The 23784-nt window shown below is 48.2% G+C and overlaps 2 protein-coding genes across 2 annotated transcripts in view; both read right to left on the bottom strand.

Moving 5' to 3' along the window:
- Nucleotides 1–155, bottom strand: part of LOC109290222 (serine/arginine repetitive matrix protein 4-like) — a 30077-nt gene extending 29922 nt beyond the window's left edge. Inside the window, exon 1 of the mRNA XM_019506628.1 lies at nucleotides 99–155. Coding sequence (XP_019362173.1) covers nucleotides 99–155 — 57 coding nt within the window. The remainder of the gene's footprint in view (nucleotides 1–98) is intronic.
- Nucleotides 156–283: 128 nt separating this feature from the next.
- Nucleotides 284–23784, bottom strand: part of LOC109290323 (serine/arginine repetitive matrix protein 4-like) — a 134939-nt gene continuing 111438 nt past the window's right edge. Inside the window, exons 2-6 of the mRNA XM_019506768.1 lie at nucleotides 16902–17048; nucleotides 10456–10542; nucleotides 6488–6559; nucleotides 2839–2865; nucleotides 284–1390 (exon numbers count right to left, since the gene is read on the bottom strand). Of these exons, the coding sequence (XP_019362313.1) occupies nucleotides 1336–1390; nucleotides 2839–2865; nucleotides 6488–6559; nucleotides 10456–10542; nucleotides 16902–17048 (388 nt within the window). The 3' untranslated portion in view covers nucleotides 284–1335. The remainder of the gene's footprint in view (nucleotides 1391–2838; nucleotides 2866–6487; nucleotides 6560–10455; nucleotides 10543–16901; nucleotides 17049–23784) is intronic.

Genomic DNA, 23784 nt, shown 5'->3' with positions numbered 1-23784 from the left:
GGGGCTAGGAGAACAGGCACAGGATGGGGCCTGGCAGGGGTCCACCCATAGTCCCCTTCGTCCTCCTCCAGCCCGCCCTCCCCGCTCCTAGTACTTACCAGCTCCCTGCTGTAGCGACTGGGGACCATCTGAAGCATCAAAGCTCTCCGAATCATTTCCGAAGATTTGGAGAACTTCGAATCGATTCGGACCCTTTAACTGGTCTCCTGATTCAATTCAGATTTGGAGATTGGCCACCAAATCAGGCCGAATCTCCTTCGAATCGAATCAGCGCCCGAAGCTTTGCAGAGCCCCATCCCAGACTAAGCCAACTGCAGGGAGCCCTGTGATCCTCCTCCCTCTCGTGACCTCCTGTTGAGGATGGTGTGGGGGGTGCACTGTTCTGTGCTGGCTGGCCTCCCTAGCTTCTTCCAAGCCCCATCCCTGGGAGAAGGCAGAAAGCCTTGTAAGAACTAATGCTCCCATTATGGCACAGAAACAAATCATCCCTCTGCCACTTGCCAGGATGCACCTCTTGCCTTTTTATCACATCTGGGGTCGCAGGTTCCAAGTGTAGATCCCAGACTTATGCACACAGGCTGAGTAAACACATTTGTAAACAGCACTTGCAAAGGCAGGCTGCTACCTGTATGCCCCATTACTCAGTCTGCATAGGTGGATGGGCCTCTTGCGACCATTATTCTCTCTGTTCACTGAAGGTGTTTTGCCAGGGCTGAGCTGATGCACACATGGACTCTGTTTCATCAGAACTCCCTGCTGATTTGCAGGCCCTTTATCCCTGCAGCATGAAGAAAGCAAGCTCAGTTGGCCTTCCATGTGCCAAGCCACTTCCTGATACCATTGACATGTCTGGGTTATGACTATCTCTGAGGCTCTGTCCATTCAGTTTTGCATAAGGCTCCAGCATAGCCAAGTGCTAGCTCTACAGCTTGCACCTGTCACTTGTCCTTTGAAACAGGCAATCCTTAAACTTTGATTTCTACCCTTTAGACAGAGGGTAGAGGGTCAAACATCTTCCAAACCCTTGGGATTAAGTTTTGCTTTTCCTCTAATTAGAAAACGTTCAAGTGTTACAATTTGAAATTTGACTCATGCCAACCAGCCCTGCTTACCAGTCTCTATGATGGAGAAAACCTTCCCTTCATTTTAGCTGGGAAAATAAGAATCTGCATTCTAAGTGCACCTGGAAGTTTACCAGCTGGAGGCCCATTTATAAGTGACCCTGAATCACAACAAAGAACGGAGAGGCTGTCTGGCACCAAAATCTCCCTTGCACTCCTGACTGGTAACGGGCAGTTCACCAGATACATGTGGGATAGATCAGGACATCTCTACTTACTGTTTTTTGTGTTTTCTTTCTTCCTTTCTTTTACTTTTTGGGCTTGAGGAGCTAAATAAGAAAAGCTAATTAATGGGAAGATTTCAGCTTCAACTACACACCAAGTCATCAGAGTAATGTTACAGTACAACTGGACTGTAAAATACCGAATGGGGAATTATACATCCTGGGAAGAGTAAGCCTTATGCCATTCAGGCCAATGGATCTGTGCTCATGCATCCCTCTGTGGTGAATAAGGTCTATGGAGCTTTGTGAAAAAGTACATTTCACCATTACCTCCCTCCCTCCCCCGAATCCCACCATCTTTTTTCATTTCTATGGAAAATATGGATTAATATATATATATAAAACATATATACTGTACTGAAGTAGATGGAGTTACACTAGCATAAATCTGGGGTGACACTAGAGTGACTCAGCCCAGGTCTCAGGGAGATGTTCAATGACCTTCCTGTGCCAGGTCTATCAGATGATGGATTTGCTTGGTACTACATGTTTTTTTATAAACTAAACCCTAAGAAATACAGTTTTAGGATTCAGTCCATGCCATAATAGATCTGCCGCTAGACAAAGGCTGCCTCTGTTGCCAAGATCAGCTTTCTGAAGCTGCATGTCCTCCCTACTAAACACTGAAGACCTCAAGCTTTCCACTGACATCTACAATCGGGAGCCTTCTATTGCAGCTGGGATCTGGCCACAAGGCAGCTGGAAACTAACATAAATACCGGCTTGTGTGTTGAACCTTAAGTCCAACAGGCAAACAAGAGTCCAGCCAGCCTGAAAAGCCACTGGACAGTTAGAGTGAGAACTGCATCTGTAGGCAAGGAAGCTCTAACTGTCAAACTAACAATAAAGTAGAACAGAGGGAAGCTTCCATTTACTGACGCTGGACCCTGCCAGGTACCAAGGCCACCAAGGATGTCTGTTTTTGACAGTGCGGTGGTCCCCAAGGGGCAAACAAAAACCCAGGAGCTCTAGAAATGTCTCAACACTGGGCTTCCTAAAGAGATCGCTGACAGAGCCTTTGCTGTAACAGCACAACAGGTTAGTACTGCCAAAGTATTTCCAAATATCCTGGCACATGGGAAGGTAAAAATAGCACTCTAAATTTAAGACTCCTCTGCTGGTCTCTTCAAAGCAATGGGCTCATCCTTTATATGTCTGCCTCTCTAAGGAGGGTTTATCTAAGCCACAATGTACACTCCCTGAGTGGTGCACAGCCTACACTTACATCCAGTGGCAAAAAATTTACTAGTGCAAAGTGGAGGCTCAAGTGCCCTGGCCTCACACAGCATGGAGGGCTGAATGCCACCCTGCTGGGGAAGATGGCACACACTATGCTTGTAAACCCACAGGTGCTGGGTGCAAATGTACACCTCCTCACACCAGCGCTGGAGTGTCTGGGCTCCCTGAGACTCTTCCAGTGTTTCCTGGGGGGCTGCCTGAATAGAATTACCCCACAGTTCTTAGGTGAGCATCAAAGGTTTGTTTTTTTTTACCTGTGTCTCCTCTTCTTTGAAGACAACCTGCAAGAAACAAAGATAGAAACTGAGTGGAGATGTTGCTCAGGTGGAATCAACACACACCACTGCGTTTGTCCAGAGATCCATGCAGTGAAGGCCAGCTCCCTTGGTGGCTAAGAGAGGAACCCCACATGCAGCATGGCAGGCTGATCTCTGCTCCTGATTAGCCAGAGCACCAGTCTTCCCTGCCACACTTAGCACACAGGCAGCTGAGCTCTTGAAAAAATGCCTAGGAGTATTGAGGTGGGAGCAGCTGGGGGCCAAGTGCTTTTGAGAATCTAGCCCTAAGTGTAATAGCTCTCTTGGGGCAGGCATACTCATTCTTCTCCTTGGCTCTATTTTCCCTGCTGTCAACATTGAAGCACTCAGGCCTGCATCAGGAAAATGAGCCATGCAGCCATGTGCTGTCATCCATCTGCTTCAAGTGTTCAAGAGGGCCTGACCTATTCTGTTTTTTTTATTTGGGGCCATCTCATTGCCCCTGAGTTAAATGTGCTTCACATAAGGACTGAGCAGCATTCGAGAAGGAAAAATCCTCCCCAAATGAACCCAAGGGGTGGAGAAGGAGCTAGGCTGTTCTCCTCAGTGCATTGCTCTGGTGGGGCATTTAGGGAACCCACCCCCTGGTCTCATTGCTCCACAGACCCTATGATGGTGTTGGCAATGGCAGAGGGGAAGATTTGCTGTCTTGGCAATATTAGCAATTTCTTTCCTAGGTGGAATCATTTTACGGCGGCAGCCCACATGCCACTTAATCCTCTAGATGTCCAGGCCAATTCTGACCTTGGTGTAAATCCAGAGTATCTCTTTCAAAGCCAATGGGCCTGATTTCCCAGTGCTTTGCCCCAAGCATACTCTTTTACACTATGGCAAGGTGGGTGTTCAAGCCTGCCATTTGGATGGAGTTGTCACTTCCCCCTGCTCTGTACTGGCAGAACTGGCTCTTCCAAGCAGCCCCAGCATCAGGGCTGCAGGGAGACCTCAAGTAGGAGTACAAGACTCGCTCCTTCAAAGTGAAGGGCTTTGGGGGAGCTGCTGTCTTCTCCCCTACTCTGCATCTGTCTCTCAGTCTGCCACCTCCCTCCACAGAGCACCAGGCTCAGCGTTTAGCCTCGTATTATTTGTAGGTTTGTAAAGCTGTTCCATCTTGTGGGTTCAACTAAGTATAAATCCACATGTTTTTGGAGGGAGACCAGTTGTTCTCAGCAAATATTAGTTTAGTGCCTGGGAGGAAATAGTGATATATGTGATACTTATACATGTAACTGTGGTCTTTAAGTGAGAAACAGGCCCAGGAACACAAATCTGGAGCAGCTGCAAGCCAGTCTCCTGGCTGGAAGGTTTCAGGGGGCCCAGGTTCTTACGAGTGGTGTGTCCAGCCCGGCATGGCACGCAGTGTGTAAAGCTGGTCTAGGCTGCCTACTGCCTGTGGCCCCTGCATCAGACTGACTCTACATGCTGGATACAGCAGGGGTGGGGCTGTCTGTGGGCTCCATATTGACCAAACCTGGATCCAGCATGCAGGGCTGGTGCGGCACAGGAAGAACATGGCCTATACTGGCCCCACACCATGTGCAGCCCATGCCAGACAAGCTCTACTTATTGCATACAGCTCACAGGACTGGGGCCAACACCAGGCAGCACTGGGTGCCAGATGATATGACTCCACAGGCCGTATCCAGTCCCTGGGCCATATCTTTGACATCCCTGTTCTACAGTATTACCTCAGGTGCCTTGTCATCCCACTCAGAGCCTCAGTGAGGTCATGTTTTGTTTCTATGGCTGCCTGATTGTGCTGGTTGGGGGAGAAGTGGTTGTGCTGCATTTCTCTGTTTGGGCCCTTCACGTTTTGGCACATACATAGAAAAGGCCTGTGGCTGTGAAGGCATCTGATACAGAGCAGGCGGCAGACAGACAGAACCATGGCAGCTGTGAACTGCCCAGACCTTAATAATGAAGCCTCAGGGGAAAACCTAAAAGTCTAATTATAATCAGCTCTGCTATGTATGCAAGGAGAGCGAGTGGGAGCACATGCTCAGGACATCCCTGCCTCTTGCACTCCTGCACCAGGGCTACACACCCTCGAGCACAGTACCCCTGCAGATACTGGGAGCCTGGCCCAATAAGGCAGGTAAGTGTCCAGCTCCTGTTAAGCTCCTCATGGGAAGTTCAGGTGCCTAACTGCCTTTTTGCAATCTGGTCCTTCCTTCCTGCAAGTGTGGAAGTCTGCAAGACCCCCCGCCTGCCTGTAGCTCTCTTGGCTAGGGACAGAAGTTACACATAAACCGGTTTAAGTGATCAGAAACTGATTTAAACCTGTAACAGAACAGAAGTTCAGTCCACATAAACTGCTTTTAAAATGACCAGAACTGGTTTAAGATAAACCTGGCTGGATGTAGTATCAAACATAACTGATCTAGGTCAAACCAGTTTATAGAACTTCTGTCTCAGATCCCTTCCTGGTTCAAGTTAATTCACAGTCCCCCAGCATCCCAGGATGCTTTGCAGACCTGGGCTATGCTGCCTGCTCCAGTGGGGCAGGGACTGCCTCACCCCTCTGCTCCTTAGCTTGCTTCCTGCCTGTGCCTGTCAACCCACAGAGCATTGGCAACACGTACAGGGCCTGAGATCGGCTGTGCAGCCCTTGGAAGCACCAGCCACGAAACCAGAAGTGCCACCAGAAGTGCACTTCTGGTTTCAATGTGCTGGGGGACGCCCCCACCCTCCCTGGTTGGTGATGGGCCGCTGGGGGAGCACCCCCCCTTTGGTGATCTGGTGCCCCCCCAGACTCGGGAGGCACCAGTCATCTATGCCATATAGACAGAGGGGCAGGAGAACAGACCCCCAGCCCTCCCTAGCCAGGGTCTACACAGCACCTGGGGGGAGGGAAAACCCCTGTAGTATCAGCTTTTTAGACCCTGGCAGCCCTCTCCCCTCCCCACTCCCCCTTTCCCACTGCTGATTGCTTCAGCGGCTGCCACAGGAGAGATGGAGAAGTCCTCCCAGCTGGCTGCCTGCCCACGCAGCCCAGCATGGGGGCACCAGGGAGCCCCCACCATGGGAGGCTTCCCCCCCACCTCAGGCCAGGGTCCCCCAGCCCTGGGCAGCCCGAGGGAGCAGAGGGAATTCTTCCTCTCCCAAATCTTGCCTTAAAACCTTGCCTTAGTCCCTGCTAGTCTCAGGCAGCTTGAGGAAGGGGAGGGAAATTCTGCTCCTCCAGGGCCAGTCTTGCCTTAGTTGCTGTGAGTCTGAGGCAAAACTAATGCAGAGGAGCAGAAGAATTTCCCTCCACTCCTTGGGCTATCCCTGAGACTGTAGCAAATAAGGCAAACAGGTGGGGTTGGGAAGAATTCCCCTCAGCTCTTGGGGCTGCTGAAGAACCCTGGGCTGGGGTGGGGGCAAGTCCTCCAAGGTGGGTGTTCCCTGGTACCCCCATACTGGGCTGCAGTAACCAGGTTAGACTAATGTACAAAGACTGGATCAATTCAGTCTCAGGCTTTCTGAATGTCTGTTCCTAGCCTTAGTGACCTTCTAACCACAGCAGTGCAGCTGTGCTGACCAGCCTGGTGCTTCAATGTGCAGGGGCTGTATGTGGCGCTGGGGGTGAGATGTGCAAGGAGAGTACCTGTTTCGTTTTCGCTTCTTTGAGCTTTTCTTCTTCTTTTTCTTCACAGGTGAGGGGCTGTACGATGGAGACCTGGGGATGGTGACAGCATATTAGTGCAGGGAACACTCACAAGGTGAAGTCGGGGTGTCTACAGGGGAGTACCCTGGCCCATGGCAGCGTGATGCACTGGCTCTTTTCAGCACAGTCAAATCCTTGCTCACCCAGACTAGCTGAAACTCACCCCCACACCCATTGTGAAGCCTCACTGACTTTGCTGCAGTTCCCAACCTGTGCACAGGGAAGCCCAGAAGCAGCAGAGAAAGCTGCAAGTTTGTACTGAGCTGCTTGGGTAGAGCTAAGGCAGGCTGAATTGCAGAGTGCTGCCAGATCTGTTGTAGCAGAGGCCCTTTTGGCTCTGGGTACTTGCACCTCACCCTAGACAGACAGGAGGCACAGACAGGGTACATAAGCACCACTGCTTTGGAGTAACTGAACCCAGATTTTAGTTCATGATAAGAAGTGGACAAATGACTGTTTTTTCCATTCTGGCTACCTGCAGTCTGCACTTTCATGAACTTGCATTGAGCAAACATCTACCCGGGGGTTAAATGGACTAGGCAAGAGGGAACACTACCAGTCCCCCAGTGTAAGTTACACCTTTTCCTGATGGGCAAATTTCCCTATAGGTGGAGCAACTAACACCACTGCAAGGCTGTGTGTCATGTATCCGCTCCTTGTTTACTGCAAAATAAAGGCCTTCACTCCATGGGAAATGTATTCTATGTCTATTCCATGACTTGCTAGTGTCACTTAATACTTAGGCTCCAGCAGTGAGTAGCACAGAGCATAAGCTGGGCAGTGCTGACTGGAAGCTCTGGGGTGAAACGTGATGCTATTTCCAAGGTCACCGAAGCACTTGCCTCCCCCAGGGAACTGTGTTCTCTCTCCCATTATCATAGCTGTGGCTGGGCACATCCAAGCTTCCTCCACTCCCATGATCCCTTTAGCTTCCTCCTGTTCTAGACCTCAACATGAGCCTGTACCTAACACTGCTGCAGCTGGAGTGTCTACGGGGGTAGGGGGAGGTCACACACTGAATCTTGGATGTTAATGCCTGACCTTGCGCTCCAGGGCCCTGCTCCTGGTAGAGCTAAAACTTTGAAGGACAAGGGGGCTGGGTGTGCAGGTTCCAATGCATCAGTTGAACTGAGGCAGGTCAGTGTGCACAGCAGCTGTTTGCACCAGGCTGGGCTCCAGGCATCGGCATTTCCATGGGCATCAGCATTCACAAGCAGCACAAGAAGGGGAAGGCAGGATAATGATTTTCATAGCCCTCTCAGACCTACTTTTATCAGGGACCTCTTGCCCTCTAGTGACTTGCTGTAATGTAACCTGGCCCTGGGTTCCTACCTGGTTTAACTGTGAGATGATGGGAGGGAAAGACATTAAGCAAGCCATTTCAGCGGTGCTACAGCAGCTGACTCAGCTGGGTAGGATTTCCTGGTCAGGTTGCTGGGGCTGTGACAGCTTTGCATTGCTGCCACCTATAGGCCCTGACTTTTCACACATGGATTTTCCCTGAGCCCCAGGTTCTCCCCACATGGGGTGTGTACGGAAGTGCTCTGTGCGTATTTTACAGCGCTGTAATTTAGAGCACTTTTTATCCCACTGTAAAGTTACAGTGCTCTTAAACATGACAGAAGTGCAGTGTTTGATGAGTGCGGGGTACCTCTGAGCCTCCCTGCACTTTCCAGGGTAGGAGGCAGGGGGCACTCCACAGCCTCCTGGGGTGTCTCCACTGGGCAGAAATTTGACTAGCGTACAGAAGTTATCTGAAGTCCTGTAAGTTGCTAAAGTGCTGTAAAATACAGCGCTTCAAATGTAATACCTCAGGGTGCTTGTATACATGATGAAAATTGGCTGTTTTTGTGGTTTAATTGCATCACACTGTATACATGCAGGGTTTTTTATGATTTAAATGAGTTTGCTACGTTGCAAACTAAACCACATCTGCATGTAGTTTAGATTGCAATGTAGCTATTTGTAAGGTTGCAGCCTTTGACAGCTTGCCCCCCCAAAGGGAGAGGCGGACTGAAGGCAGAAGCAGTGAGAGGCCCAATCCTTTATTTTTTTTTCACAGAGCTGCCTCCTGTGGCTGGGGGCAAGCTGCCAGCAGGCTGAGTGGCCCCTGAGCTGTGGAGGACCCTAGTCCTTCCTTCCACGGTGGCAGCATCCCTTGGGACTGCCTGGGCAGGCTGCGCGTGAGCGGGTGCTGCCCCAGCTCAGGCTCAGGGAACACTTGGATTGGGCTGGGTGCTGCCTGAGAGCTGGGGTAGCACTTGCCGGCTAGCCACCTGCCTGGGCGGCCCTGGGGGTGCTGCTGCTGTGGAGGGAAGGTCTGGGGCCCCCTGCAGCTCAGGGCCCACCGGCAGCTCACCCCCTAGCCACGGGAGAGGCAGGCAGGCTTCATGGGAAAAAAAAAAGGAACAGGCCCCCTTGCCACTTCTTGCCACTGGGCCGTGCAGTCCCTGAGCTGCGGGACGGCTGGGTTCTTCCCCCTGTGAAGGCAGTGCCCCCTGGGGCTGCCTGGGTGGGGTGCTAGCTGCATAGGTGCTCCCCAGCTCTCAGGCAGCACCCACTAGATCCAACTCTTCCCCAAGCCCGTGTGAGGAACAGCAACTGGTGGGCCTCCAGCGTGCAGGCTCAGGGAAGAGTTGGATCTGGTAGGTGCTGCCTGCAAGTTGGGACAGCACCCATGCAGCTAGCACCTTGCCTGGGTGGTCCTGGGGGGCACTGCTGCCACAGAGGAAAGGACCATGCCTCCCTGCATCATAGGGGCTACATGGCCCAGTGGCAGCTTACATGGGCAGGTCCCACTGAGGAAAAACAAATAGCAAGGGGCCTGATCCTTTTTTATTTTCTGCAGAGCCTGCCTGTCTCTTCCACAGCTACGGGGCAAACTGCCAGCAGGCCCTGAGCTGTGCAGGGCCCCGGACCTTCCCTCCACAGTGGCAGCACCTCCTGGACAGCACCTGCCCATTAGCAGCCCACCCAGACAGCCCCAGGAGGCACCACTGCCATGAAGGGAAGCACCAAGGCTCCCTGGAGATCAGCGGCAGCTTGACCCACCAGTAGCTTACCCCCCTGGCCACGGGAGAGGTGGGCAGGCACCATAATGGTGATGGAAGCCCCTAAATTGAAACGGTGGGTTTTTAATCATCACAATTAAAAACCTACCATTTCAATTTAGGGGACTAAACCCTCGTCACATCTAGAAGTGGCCTCATTTAACAAGAGTTAATTTAAAGCACTCTAACAATTTTTAAAGTGCTGTAAAGCCATGCACTTCTGCTAAGTCATGGTAATAAAGCACTTTAAATGGTGAAAAATCAACTTCTGTACACACCTATAATTCTGCCCTGGAGCTGCTACTTTCAGGCCGGGGGTGTGAGACACCACCATGTGAATGGTGGTGTCGGTGGTAGAAGAGCCTCCATGGATCAGAAGTGCACCATGAAACTCCAAAGAGAGGGACTGAAGCTCGGGCTGAGGCCCTTAAGGTGTATTCTCTGCCCTTAGCTTTCAGAAACTCTCTTTGGAATATTCCTAGTATAAGCAAAGAGGTCACTGTCATGCTCCCTAACTCCTTCCAACCAGGGGACCCAGGGCAGGACTGCTCCCTGTAGTTTGCTTTATAGTGTTTGGCCTGGACTAGACTGAAGGCTCAAAACACAGACTTCCCCAGATATCCCTATTCCTACCACCTGAGATCTCACTGCCAGGAAGTCCAACATCAGCCTGTTTTTAGTTTCTCTCCATTTTCTTGTTTGACCTCCTGGCACCACACTCACAGTTCTCTTCCTTCTGCAGCACTACTACTCTCTTTCCTGTACAATCACATGCTCTCACCTAGCCTGCAGAAATTCTTCCTTTGACTAGAATCTGAACCGTGTCCAGGCTGTGGTTTCCCTTCTTTCTGCACTTACCTCCTCCTCTTCTTACGCGCAGATTTCTTTTTCTTCTTCTTCCCCCTGGAGGGAGGTGGTGGCATGCACTCCTCATGACCCAGGGAGCTGGAGAGAGAGAAGAAGAAAAAGGACCTTGGGTTGACTAGTGTCAGCCAATGCTGGTTTTGTCAATTCCCTGAATTCCCAGCTAGTCCAGATTGAGGGACATTTCCTGCAGCAGGGCTGTCCATGAAAGATTGGGTTTCATGGCAGATCTATAATGCAGGGTGAATACTTAATTACTGTGTCATGAGTAATTTGGTCATGCTTTAAATTAACTGTCTCCTCTAAGGATTTAATGTAGATATAACGAGATAGCTGCTGTATGTTGCTCATATGCTAGTTGATTATTTAAAACATATTTCTTGCAGTTAACAACTCTAATAGATTTATAAGTTTTGTTACCCTCAGTAAATATGTTTTAAATAATTAATTGGCATTTAATTCGCATACAATAATTATTGCAACTAGATACATCTCTCTAAATTTAATAACAGGGTTAATGTATGTTAAAGAGCAATTGATTATAAAAAATATTTATCGAGGTGTTATGGTAATTTAATGAGATATATATCTCTCACACAGTTGTTAAACCTCAAAAATATGCTCCTATGAATTCATTTTTGAATATTTGGTGCATAAGCATATTGCATTTAAATTAAAAGCAAATACTGTAGTTAAACAAGTGTAGGACTCTTAGTTTAAAATGTGACAGTGATTTGTGGCTATTCTTTAACCAAAGCAAACAGTCTTAAAAAATGGAGGACATGGGCATAGGCTAGGGGATGGAGGAGGTGATGGGGCATCAGGACTCCAGGGTTGTGTTCTTGGCTTTGATCTGGACTTCCCATGATACCTTGAGCAAGTCATAATGTACTGTGTGGAGCAGATCCAAGCCAACACTGAGAGGACTGGAAAATATCACATTGATACAAGCCAGATTTCATTATCTCAGCCTCCCACTGAAGTTAGCAGGAATTGTGGAGTGTCAAAACCTCTGAAAAGCAGCTTCAAAGGTGTCTTTATTTGGGAAGCCTGCAATGGTGGCACCTAAAATTAGTAGATCCCTTTGAAAAGACAGGCTTTGGTGTGTCTTTGCCTTGTGTTCCCCATTTACAAAATGAGAAGACAGGTACTGAAGGGATGGTGTGTGGTTTAGGCCAGGTCTGTAGAGTAATACTAGGGCCTCATAGCTGCAAAGTGATCCTTGGGGGTTGCACATACCCAGCAAAAATGTACTCTGCACCAGTTTCACACAACACCCATGGGAGCAAAATAAACTGCACTGGTAAAAGCAGTTCAGCTGGTAAAATTGTGTCTGCACTGGGACTTCTAGTGGTCCAGCTGTGATAGGCAGAAATTCTCCCTGCCCAAGACAGGTCCAACAGATCAAGCAAATCTTTGTTATTATTCAGAAAGTTCTTGGGGAACTACAGAAACCAGATTAGAATAGAGGAGAGCAGACCTGGAGAAAGGCTACTTGTTATTACCCATGCAACTCTCTATGGCATCAAGATATTTCACCTGACAGGGCTGTGGGTAGGGCTGGCTCATGCTATTTTGCTCTTCTGGGCAAATTACATTTTGCAGCCCCTTCCCCCATTTGCAGAGCTAACTACACTAGCAAATCCAGAACTGCAGATCATTAGGTGGCTCAAGACATGCCTCCCTCATATCTTGCCAGTCAGGCAGCTGCCCAATTGGCCTCTAGCATGGACTGGCCCTGGCTGTGGGAAGGAAGGGCTGACCTGCAGTTGTCACTAACTCCTATTCAGGATTTTCCGTACACTGAAGAGGGCCCAGCACAGACATGGTCTTGTCTAGGGTTTGAATTACTATCAAAATTACACTCCTGTAAAAAGCCAATTGTGTAGTGCTTTTAATACACTTTTTTATTGCCCTACAAAACTAAACTTTATGCTAATGCTTTGGCCATGAACCGTGAATAACTGAACAGCACAGTATTTCTGAAACAGTTGAAAACAGGCTTTATAATCAGGACTCAAGCAGTAAACGTGTAACAAGCAGAACGCCTCTCCCTCCCCTTCCACAGAGCTAGCTGCTCACTAATTTATTTTAACAAGGGGAATGAGCCCCATCAGGGAAGGATTACTGAGAGATTCCTACCAGGATCAAGAGAGCATCAGTCTTATGCTTCCAAAGCAGCCAGAAGGGTCACAACTTTAAAGAGGCTGGTTCTGCCACCCATCTACATGATGTTGAGCCCCCAGCAGGAGGGCAGTTTTGTGGCCAAGGTGCATGCCAGATGTGGGAGATCTCCGTTCAGTTCTTGGCTTTATCTATATGAATGTGGGCAGTCATTTAATTTCTCCAGGCCTCATTTCCCAGGGCTAGTACCACCCTTTCTTTTCTAGTTACATTACAATTTTTTTAGGTCAGGACCTCTCTCTCACCCAGGGTTTGTGATCTTGGGAGCCCTACCAGGCTCTGTTGAATAGATCAGAGAAGTCCAGCATGCTGCAGGGCAAGGTGCTGCTCAGCAGGCATGAGACTGGGCGAGTCTCAGCCTAACCCAACTACAAAGCAAACTATCCAGCACAGGCTCACAGCACTATGACGGAAGAGAAAGGACACAAACTGTCTGATTTCACCCTGCCTGAAGTGATGTTGCCACAGCCCCCCTAGTGCAAGAACCAGCAGACTTACAGCAGGAACCAGCAGACTTACAGCACCCCTTTGAAATGGGGCCGCCACAACAGTAAGGTCTGGCATATACTGACTGTCCCTCAACAGCACTCTCCCCTTCAGAACAGTGAACAGAAGTTGCCATGTCCAATGCGACTGCAAGAACATTCAGCTCCTTTGCTTTTGTGACAAATGCCCTGGGAACTGGGATAAAGCTGGGAACTTGGGTAAAGCTAGGAACAGCAACTGGGAATGGCCAGGCCCTGGCTCTCATAGAGGACTTGGGAGGTGGTGCTGCCAGGTGCACAATGCATTCCATGTCGGGACATCAGCTTTAATGCAGCCTCTGGCAATAAGGTGCTTATTATTTGTTAAGCACAAACACAGGCAGCTGTGTTTATCTTGTAGGGCTTACAGTCCAGCTACACAATATGACACACCTAGGAGGCCCAAAGGCTTGATGTTTTATTGGCACAGTTTAACCATCTTGGGTTCAAAGTAAGTGGAGGGCTTGGAGGAAAAAATGAACAGAGGGTCTTTGAGGTTGCACCCCCTTCCTGATATATTTGATAGCCTGCCTCCCTGCCCTTCATCAGCAGTTGCATAAAACTAAAGCAGTAACACACAGCCTAAGACCAGGGGAGAGATCAAAAGCATCTAAAAAAGGGCCTAGGAACAGGAGCAGAACGTGCATCAACTCCGTGTCATTCTAAGACACATTCTCTGTCACCAGCCTTTCGCAGTACGTTCTCCAGGCACCAAGGTCAGCAGATGGATTCTAGATTCATACCAACATAATAGGGAACAAAATCTGTCCCATTCACTTCAAACCACTAGTGCTTTTGAACATGATTATGGGTCAATGTACTGCTTTTTCCCAGGCTGAGACACCAGCTCTGTACACGATAGTGAACATCAAGTTGTTCCTCTCTTGCTCAACAAAAGGGGGAATGGAGCCTCCTCCTCTGATTAGCATTTAAATATTTCCTCTCTTGCTTTTTCCTCTCAAGTATTCAAATCTCCAGTGGAATATTTGGTAGGAGATCTACTACACTGCTTTTCTGATAGTGGGCTTGATGGGCCTTTTATCTGCGCTAAGGTAAAAAAAGAAAGTCTTTTTGAGGAAGACTGTAATTTTTCTTTAAAATCAGACATCAGTCTCAGTGCAGAGGCACGGGGGCTTTTTGTCAGCCTTGCAAGCTAATTTCCCCCAGGGTGTCCTGCCTGAATTGTGGGATGCTGTGCTCAGACTGGTTCACTTCCCCGTTATATTTTCCCCATTAGTTTGCTCCCCTTTAATCAGTCTATGACAGTTTTCCACAAGCAAAGGCCCACCTGGTGCTTTCTGGGACAGAGTTGTATTTTTGATCGAAAAACTACAGAACAAGACCAAAACTTAACAAGCTTTCCAGGCAGCTCATGGGAGGTCGTTCCAACATACTGTGTTTGCTCTGCCTCCCAAAACAGCTGCCACCCCTGCCAATAGGCAGCACCTTAGAAATGGAAAGCTGCAGGACTGTAAAACAGCCACCGCCCTTACATCTGAACCCTCTGCCACATCTGTAATAACCATGCTGAGCCCAAGCCAGAGAATTTCATCTGGCTCTGCTGTACTCAGCCTAGTACCATGGTCTTCCTCCTGTGAGGTTTATTGTAAAGTTCCAATTGCTTTTCAATGGAAAGAAATCCTCTTTTGCTTCAGGGCACAAGGCAACCCCTGCTTGCCAGGAGACAAGCAACAACTTACTTTGTGACAAGACTTCCTGCAATCACTTCTTCTAGGGCTTCTTGTCTCTCCCTCTGTAGAGTCACGGGGGCAGGGCACGGCTGTTTTCAGAATAGGAGGGGTGAAAGGGAGCAGAGGGGAGCTCGCTCTAGGGTTCCCCAGCAGGCACTGGAGAGTGGGGTGAGTGAATTGGAGCCCCTCTACCTTGTGGGGAGGGGAAGGGGCAATACACCTGCCCCACCATCCAGCAGGGGCTGAAAAACCCCCAGACCAAACTCCCCCTGCTTCCTTTCCCCCCTCCCATTCTGAAAACAGCAACAGGCTGGGAGTCAGCACAGACACAAGTTACAGAAGTCACTGTTTTGAAACGTCTTCATCTGAACTCTCATGCAATGAGGATTCAGATTTTCCCCTGATCAGCCATTTTTGAAGCTATCCGCGGCTGTGCATTTGTGTTTGGTTACAGCTATAGACCACTCTCTGTGGCCAGATCAGGTGAAAATTGTCACTTCTGTCTCTGCCCAGAGACTACATAGAGGAGAAATGCTTCTATTCCCACTGCACAGAAAGCAGGATGAGATGGAGAGACTGTCAAAGATCACCCAAAAGGTCTGTAGCAGGCCATGGAATTGAGTCCCAATCACTTGGATTCCCACTTGTCTTGCCCACCAGACCATCCATCCTCTTGTCTTCTCTGCCTTTCCAAGTATGCTTTACTGATACGTTAAATACTGATTTACTTTAGTAGGTGCTGTGGCTACTCAGTACCTCTGAAAACATGGCTATGCAGTCCTTGGCCCTTTTTGCTGCTTTCTGACAGCTTATTCAGATGACCTTCAGCTCAGGCACCCTGCCCCTCACAGCCCATAGGACAACAGAAGAACAAGCATTTAACCTCCAGCCCTGCCAGCAGATTCATGCAGAGCCTCTCTCAGTTTCTGCCGATAACTTCTTTTGTCTTTAATGCAGAAACTTTCTCCCCGAGCTGGTTGGGCTTTAATTGTTTCCCTTCGATTGTAATCAAAGTCTAATTAAAAATACACTTTAGATTATTGTACTGGTTCGCCTGAAATCTAAAGATATGAAAAGTGTTTTCTTTCTCTTCTAGCTTTAACCAACCAGATAGGCTTTAATCCTGGAGATAATTTAACAGGCAGGGTTCAGAAAGTCTAGGTACTTCATTTATAAACTTTTGATTCATTTTCCTGTGTTCAAGCCTCCAGAGACTAAAGATGAACTGGTAATAAACTGCCCCTCTACCATCACAAGCCCCGCATTGTTGGGCTGTGATTGAGGGGAGGGTGGAAGGGAACGTCTTCTGTTATGGCAATTCTAAACTGCCATCACCACCACCCAACATGGGGCACTGGGATGCCGTGTTCAAACCAGTTTGCAATGGTGGCCAGCCAGGTCATGCTCACAAACAACAGACTGAATACCACTTAAGTACCCATCGCAGGCAGACACTTGAAAACTCAGCCCAGGGAATTCACAGTATGTGGGGACTGCAGTGATGCTAGGAGTTCAGCGAAAGATGCCATTGCTACAAGCAGGAGAATGAAGTGCCCTCCATGCTGAAATGGGGCTAAGTTAATAAACTCACCCACTTAAAAGCAGGTATGAAGCCATCATGACCACACTGGGCTAGTGGCCCAGGGTGGATGCCAAGGGGGAAGCTCAGCCAGACAAATTAATCTAAATTAAACTTGAAAAATGGACTAATTAAACTCTATGAAATCCCTGTGTGGACACACTTACAAGAATTAAAATGGGCTTAGTTCTGAATGAGTGTCCACACAGGGATTTAATGAAGTTTAATTAATCAATTTTAAATTCATACTTTCAGGTAATTTGGATTAACTTCCCTGAGTGCCCCCGAAGACAAGTCCCTTAGACTCCCATGTACAACTGAATGAAGACTGCAAAATATGAGACTCCCTGCAGGGATGGATTGGAGCATTAGGAAGAGAGCTTTGCATACCCTCTCTCACACAAACCGCCCCCTTGTATTTCTGACTGCTTTGAGAGAGGACATCAGGTGCTGGGATCTTACCTGCGTGATCTGTGGTGAGTATTCTCTCTGCGGTCCTTTCCTTTCACACAGCCATTGGTTTTGGAGGCCTCCTGAGCAAGGTTTCCACTTGACTTTTCTGAGTGTCTGTCCTCTGTTGGGTACGACAGGCAGTTTGTTGTCTCGCTGCTGGGGCAACAGATCAGAGATACAAAACGATGCAGGATCATCCTTTCTGGTGGTCACATTCTTTGAATTATTACCATGATCATTATTTCTGTCATAGCAGTGCTTCAAGGCCCCATCTGCAAGCATTGTGCTAGGCAAGACGTAAATGAATAGTGTGCCAGAGAGCTTACAATCTCAAGATATGATGGTGGGGAGGCTTTCCTTCTACAGGTAGTAGCTGAGACCCAACCAGAAGCAATGACTTGCCTAAAGTCTCACAGGAAGAGATGTGAATTGAATGACCTCTGACTTCTAAGCCCAAGCTTAAGACTAACTGCAGGACTGCTGGCCCAGGACAGAATATAAGACCATATATAAAACCTATGCTCTGTCAGACAGGTGACACAAACAACATTGTAGAAAAGATGCTCAGCAGGCTCTGGGCAAATTATTGTTTTGAACATTTTTCTTTGCAATACAGCTCTGGAGCTCAGACTGTTCGGAAAGCCAACAACATAATAGAAGCTTAAGAAGAGAAGGTGGTGGGACGCCACAAAGCAGCACCTTGCAACAGTTCACAGAAGGAAGCAGGAACCACTTCATCCAATAAAAGCAACAAGGGGATTCGTAGGCAAAGAGAACTATTTTCCCATTCTCTTTGGTGTCACAGGAAACATTCACAGTTCAAACTAGACTCAAGAAGACCCTGGTTTGAAGTCTGGCTGTGATGTAACATAGGCACACTTCAATCTAGCTTCACATAAGAGGGGCCACAAACATTTAGAAACCAAGGTGGGAGGCTGCAGCTGATGACAGCTCATTTAACAGGTAAGGTATGACGGAAAGAAAAAGGAAAAGAAAAGGCCAATGATTCTCCAATACTGTAGCTCTAAGGCTACACAGAAGTCTTTGGCTTAACCCCAGTCAATGGGCTGCTGACTTTCAGTCCAATTTCCACTGGCTTCAGACTGTACTAGCCAAACTGCCCTACTGTAAACCAGCCACAATATGCTGCTTTCATTTGCTGAGTGCAGCTGTCATTTTTCTTCCTGGCAGTGCCTCCTCCTCACAGGGCACAAGATGAATAGTTTTCCTACTTCTGAGACTAGCACCTTTGGCAGCGCTAGATAGTAGCTTGGCTGGCACCCCCTTTGTCTTTACCCAGAGCTCTTTTCTGAGACCAGCAATGTAAAAAGCACAGTTTAATGGTACAAACAGGTCCCACAAAGGAAAAGGGACCAGACCTAGGTCAGTTCCAGCAGGGGAGAGACTGCCCTGACTGGGACAGTCCAGCAGTGGATTGTTTTTGGTTTAAATGCCTGCCCTGACTTCATTTAATCTGAAAGCTATGGTTAAATCTGGAAGGAAGAAAACCCTCCTGCCTGGAGAGCTCTTCCTCTCCTGGCTTCTGGTTTTGTGGGGTTGGCAGGCAGACTCAAACCAGAAGCTTTCAAGTGGCTTTGGCTCAGTGGTATAGTAGGATGGCTGGAGCTCCTGGGCGAGGGGAAGGTGGGGAGTTGGTTGAGATCAGTACAGCAATTATACTAAATGCAACCAATAAGACAGGTGCCCTTTGATTTGGTCTTTTATGGCATATCTGCCTTTCCAAGACCAAACCTCCTGCTTCAGAGGCTGATTCTGAGTGTCAACATACATGACAATAAGGAACATATTACCCAAAACCTATCATTGTAATTGGCACTGACCAGCTGACTATCAGCAGGAAGGTTCCTGGAAGCAAAGATGATCTCTCCAAGCGGAGATGAGCCAGTGTGGGGAAGCTTGCTCTGCCACTGCCTCACACTGCCCTTTCAATAATAATTAGAAGAGTTCAGCTGTGGGGCTCTCAGGCCAGTACCTGATCAGTTTGAGAGAAGTCTGATCATTTAATAACATGGGTCTGGGGCTGAGATTTTGTACTGAGACAAGAGGACATTCTCCTGTGTGTAACCAAGTTACACATGGAAAAGTTTGGCCTCAGGCATGTTTGTATGCAAGTTAACCTATTATAAACTAATGCACTGTTCTTTGCTGTCAGCCAAAGGACAATTGTTCTTCTAGACTCAGGAAGGCAGCTGCCTTGGGCAGCATGGTGCCAGTAGAAATCAAGGGCAAGTAGATGACCAAAGTCCATCAGTGGTCACCTTTTTCTTGGACAGTTCCGCATTTCTGATGCCAGTTTAATTAAGCAAGGTGACTGCCACTTGGTCATCAGGTGTTTACAGAAGGGAATGTGGCTTGTCACATTTCTCATAGCTAAGGAAAAAAAGCAGAAGAAAGAGCAAATATTCTGCTGCATCAGTATAAATAGCTCCCTCCTTTCAGCTCCCTAATGAACTCTTTGCATCACAGAATCAGACAAGATATGGTCAGGCAGTTCACAGGGCCTGTCAGCAATTTGGAGCTTACAATTTACATCTGACATAACCATAACTGAATACAGGTCATAACTTTCCCTTCCCACCTTTCCTCACTCGTGCCTTATCTTTGTTTTCCTAACTGCTAGAGGACTTTGATTTGCAGCCTGTCTATATGCTCCTGGATTTATTTTGACCTAATTGGGAATAGGGCTGAACACAGAACATGGCAGCCATTTTAATGACATACTTGCACACGAGCAATGGAAGTGTGGAGGGCACTCAAGAAAGAGGGCTGAGTTCAAGCTACTTTACCACTGCTGCCACAAACTAAGCATCTCAACTCTATTCAGACTTGCTTCTACACAGCCCATCCAACGGGACACACAGTCAACTGTTGTAGCTCTAGGCCAAAAAAGTACAGGTTTTTAAAGTTATCACAATCTAGTTGGAAAATCTTCTGCATTCTAGACACAAAACCAAAACCTAGTCTCTGGCCACCAATGTATTTTAAACTCTTTCCAGGTGTCAACGTTTAGGTAAGACAGAAACTTTGCTGTTGGGTAGAGCCTACAGCAGCAGTAGAGCCCATTTGAAACAGGGGCGAAATCAAGTAAAAATCAGCTAGTTTTTTGTGTCTTGTCACAGACCAAAAAGCTTAGGGAATTTTGTAACTCTGTACAATGCAGCTTCACTTCAAGGAAACTGTGAATGCTGCATGAGTTCGGATGGAAACCATGTGAAACTCAGTGGCTCTAAGTAATGTATAGAGGAGCTCTATGGCATTGTCCCACAAGCCTCATGAACCCACCGTAATTTTCTAATTGACCCCCCAGAGGAGAAAAAGGGGTGGCCTTTTACATGTCCTGTGTCTGCTGAAATAGTGGAACCTAGGGGATTATTCACTCCTTGGCTTCCTTGGAGACCCAAGAAGGGAAGTCAGCTTGGAAGAACTGCTGAATCAGTACCTCCACCCTATACTTGGCTCGGTCTCTTCCCTGCCCAACCCTGCCCCCATCTGCCAGGGGTATGCCATCCAAATGTACTCATGCAGGGGGATTCGGGGAGATGCACGTCTACTCTAGACAGACTGTTTGCCATTGGATTGCACTGGTGGGAGCAAGCAGGCCCCACCATTCATAGCTCTGTACTGTTGATGACAGAGATGGTGCACAGACAAACAGGAAACCACAGTGAAAGGCAGGGAACCACACTGGCTTAAAGTCCATAAGAAACACCAGGGCTTGGAGAGGGCGAGAAGGAGGAGTTTTCCATTTGCCAAATTAAACACTCCAAAGAAAATAAAATGGGTATTCAGGCCCATGGGGTGTTTATTTCAAGGAGCAAAAAGATTAACAGAAAGCTATAAACCATACCTGACAGGGTTGCCATAACCATGGCTGTATTTGTATGACCTGTAGCATTATTTAGATAAATAAAAGAAGCTTATAAACTTTCCCGCTTGATCTGGATGCATGAGACATCCAGATCTCGCTTGATCAGGATGCATGAGACATGACTGTAGGGAAACTGACCCAAAATAAGAGCAGTGACCAGGCTGGTGACCAGGTTCTTATGCACACATGTGGTCAAAATCTTCAGTGCAGTCTGGCTATGAAATACAATTGACTAGGATGCCTGGTTAGGAGCAACACTGAAGGTGTCTTTGGCCACAATCAGCTGCTCTAGGTTGATCGGTAAGGCTGACTGGATCATAGAGCAAGAAACCCCAAACTCTTTGACATACAAATCTCCTATAATAGAGTACTTTGGTCCTGATCCTCAAAGGCTATTGCTTTCCGTTAAAAGATTCTCCTTGCCTTCCATGGGCTTTGCAACAAGCCTTCAAATAGTATCCTATTGAATGCAAACATCTGAACTTCTGAGAGCCAGAAATCTTTATCATTAACTCCAGCCCCACACCCTTTTTGCTGAAGAGGAGGTGAAGAAAAAGAACCTGTCCCTCAGGTTGTGAAGGGGCAAAGGAGCCACTGCCACAGCATCTGCCTCTGCCGTGTCCCTGTATTTCACAAGGACTGGTAGCTGGAAGAGTTGCATTGGCTGAGTTATATAGCCCTGACGTGGAGATTTGCAAGGAAGATGATGGCATATGTGCATGGGCAATGGACTGGAGAATGACTGTCCAATACTGCCAAGTCATTTGTGCCCCTGTGTGTCCCCTGCTCCTATTACAGGAATGTATAGTAAATACTGTGTTGTTTAGGACTCATGCTGGGCCCAAGGTGCTTGAAAGTGATCCTCTTTATTCAGTCAGGCAATTCCAGCTGAATTCACTGAACAAATCATGTGCCCTGAACTGCTTTTCTCTTAGTCTCCCAGCAGCTAACCCACTTACAGGTACAATTCCTAACTGTGCAAATGTGAAGGATGGAAAAAGGAGGTCACGGTCTGCACTTAGGAAACGGCTGTTCCCACCCAAGTCTCATCTGTGGAGCATTCCCCTTCAGCGGAAAGGCAATCCTGTAGTTCAGAGGGCTGGATGTGGGTGGAATGAGAGTCCAGGTTGTGTGAGAGGGGTGAGGGCAGACATACGATAGTTAAGCCCAGCACTTCATTTACCTCCAGAACCTGCTGAGGAAACTGGGGGGGTTGAGGTTTGACTTCTCCAGACAGTACTGTCAACTCTTGCGATATTTTGATGAGTCCTATGATGTTTTTTTTTTTAAACCCCAGCTCCTGCAGGCATGCAGTACAGTAAGAACTCAGTTTTCATGGTAGAAATTAAGTTCTCTGCCATCACAAGTGCTGAGAAAAGCTGGAAAACATGATCTAGTGGAGGAGATGGCAACAGGCAGCCCTGATCTGTCTCTCTGTGCAACTGGATCCGGCCTGTGGATCCAGCGGGGCTTGGCAGCTTTCCACCAGTGGGGTGCTTTGCTTGCATCCATACCAGGGCTGAGTAGCTGGGAGCTGTGCCTGTTCTGCAGCTAGGGGGTGGGAATAAGCAGTGGCAGGAAAAACTGTGACAACAGTGGCCTGGTTGGAACAGTGGCCCGCCTCAGTCTGCAGCCAAGTTGTTCAGCATGTGGCTCCAAAAAGTTGCCAGCTGCTGATCTAAGGCCTTTCTTGAGGCTCACAGAAACAGAAGGCAAAGTAAAAACAACTCAAGATTTACTGTATGTGTGCGCGCGCACAAGTGAGTGTTATTTGTAAGCCAATTTATAATGATTTTTGGATGCACAAACCATGTTTTGTGAATGTTTGGCCTTAGCAGTATTGGTACGGTCCCTTTAAGATCTCACCCCCTCCCACCCTCAAGCTCTGTGACCTATTGTCCCCAGCAGAGAGTTGATTTTGAAAGCTGGAAGGATGAGGCCTCTAAATCAAATCAATTCCTCCATCAAGAAAGAGGGAGGAGGCTGAAAGGCTGGTGCTATCCCAGCTCCTAGCTGGGTAATTTATGATGGGCTTGAAAAGCCAATAAGTACTGCAGCTCTTTATTTGTAGAGGCTGTATGCATCAGTTGTACCTGCACTGCCAGGCGGCCTGTATCCAGCAGCCTGATCCCAGGCCTGTGTGCATAGCCCATGTGTGGGTGCAGTGGATACCTGATCTCCCAGTTCTGAGCAGGGCAAAAGGGGAGGGCAGAGCAGTGTAGCACCATTCAGCTGTCAGTGGCAGCTGCAGCACATGGTGCTGTAACACACCTGGTAATAAAAATTGGGTCACTGTTGGCAGCATGCTGGTCAGGCCTGTGGGATGTCTCAGCAAAGAGCGGAAAAGGTGACTGAAAGTAACACCATCCACAGCAGGTGCCTGTAGATGTGCAGGGAGGCTGCTCTGATGTGCTATAATTACAGTGCGTCAGAGTGGACTCGATTAATAGAGTCTGCTGGACCATGCTAATTAGCATGCTCCAGCAGCCTCCACATCTCATGTATCAGTGTCTCTGCACTTGAAAATGGTGCTGGGAGTGCTTTAATGAAGGCTTGTTTGACGAGCTTTAGTTAAAGTGCCCCTGCTGCCCTTTTGAAGTACGGGGACACCGATACACGAGGTGCTGTAGGTGCTTTAATTAAAGCGACTCTTGGATCCACTCTAATTAAAGCACCCCCAACCCCTGCTGAAGCATGTGTTAAAACACCCCAGGAGACCAACAAGGAGAAAATGGGAAGGGGGAGAGGGATGGGGCAGCGGTAGGGTCAAACAGCAATGTGGCTAGCTGCTGGGAACTGATTCTTGGCATCTTGAGGATTAGGTCCCCACAATGTGCATCCTATGTTGGGATGGCCCTGTCTTCCACTACAAGTGCCTGCTTTTTCCCCCAGTACTGTCTTTTCAAATGAATAAATGCTTGTATTGTCTAAATTTTCAAACCTCTCCCCTCTCTGCCTCTCTCAGTGTTTTCTCTTTTCCCTTTTCATTTCCAGTTTCTGAGT

This window comes from Gavialis gangeticus, unplaced genomic scaffold (genome assembly GCF_001723915.1).
Source record: "Gavialis gangeticus isolate Ggan-Ray unplaced genomic scaffold, GavGan_comp1, whole genome shotgun sequence".
NCBI lineage: Eukaryota > Metazoa > Chordata > Crocodylia > Gavialidae > Gavialis > Gavialis gangeticus.
This window is presented reverse-complemented; position numbering and strand designations above follow the sequence as displayed.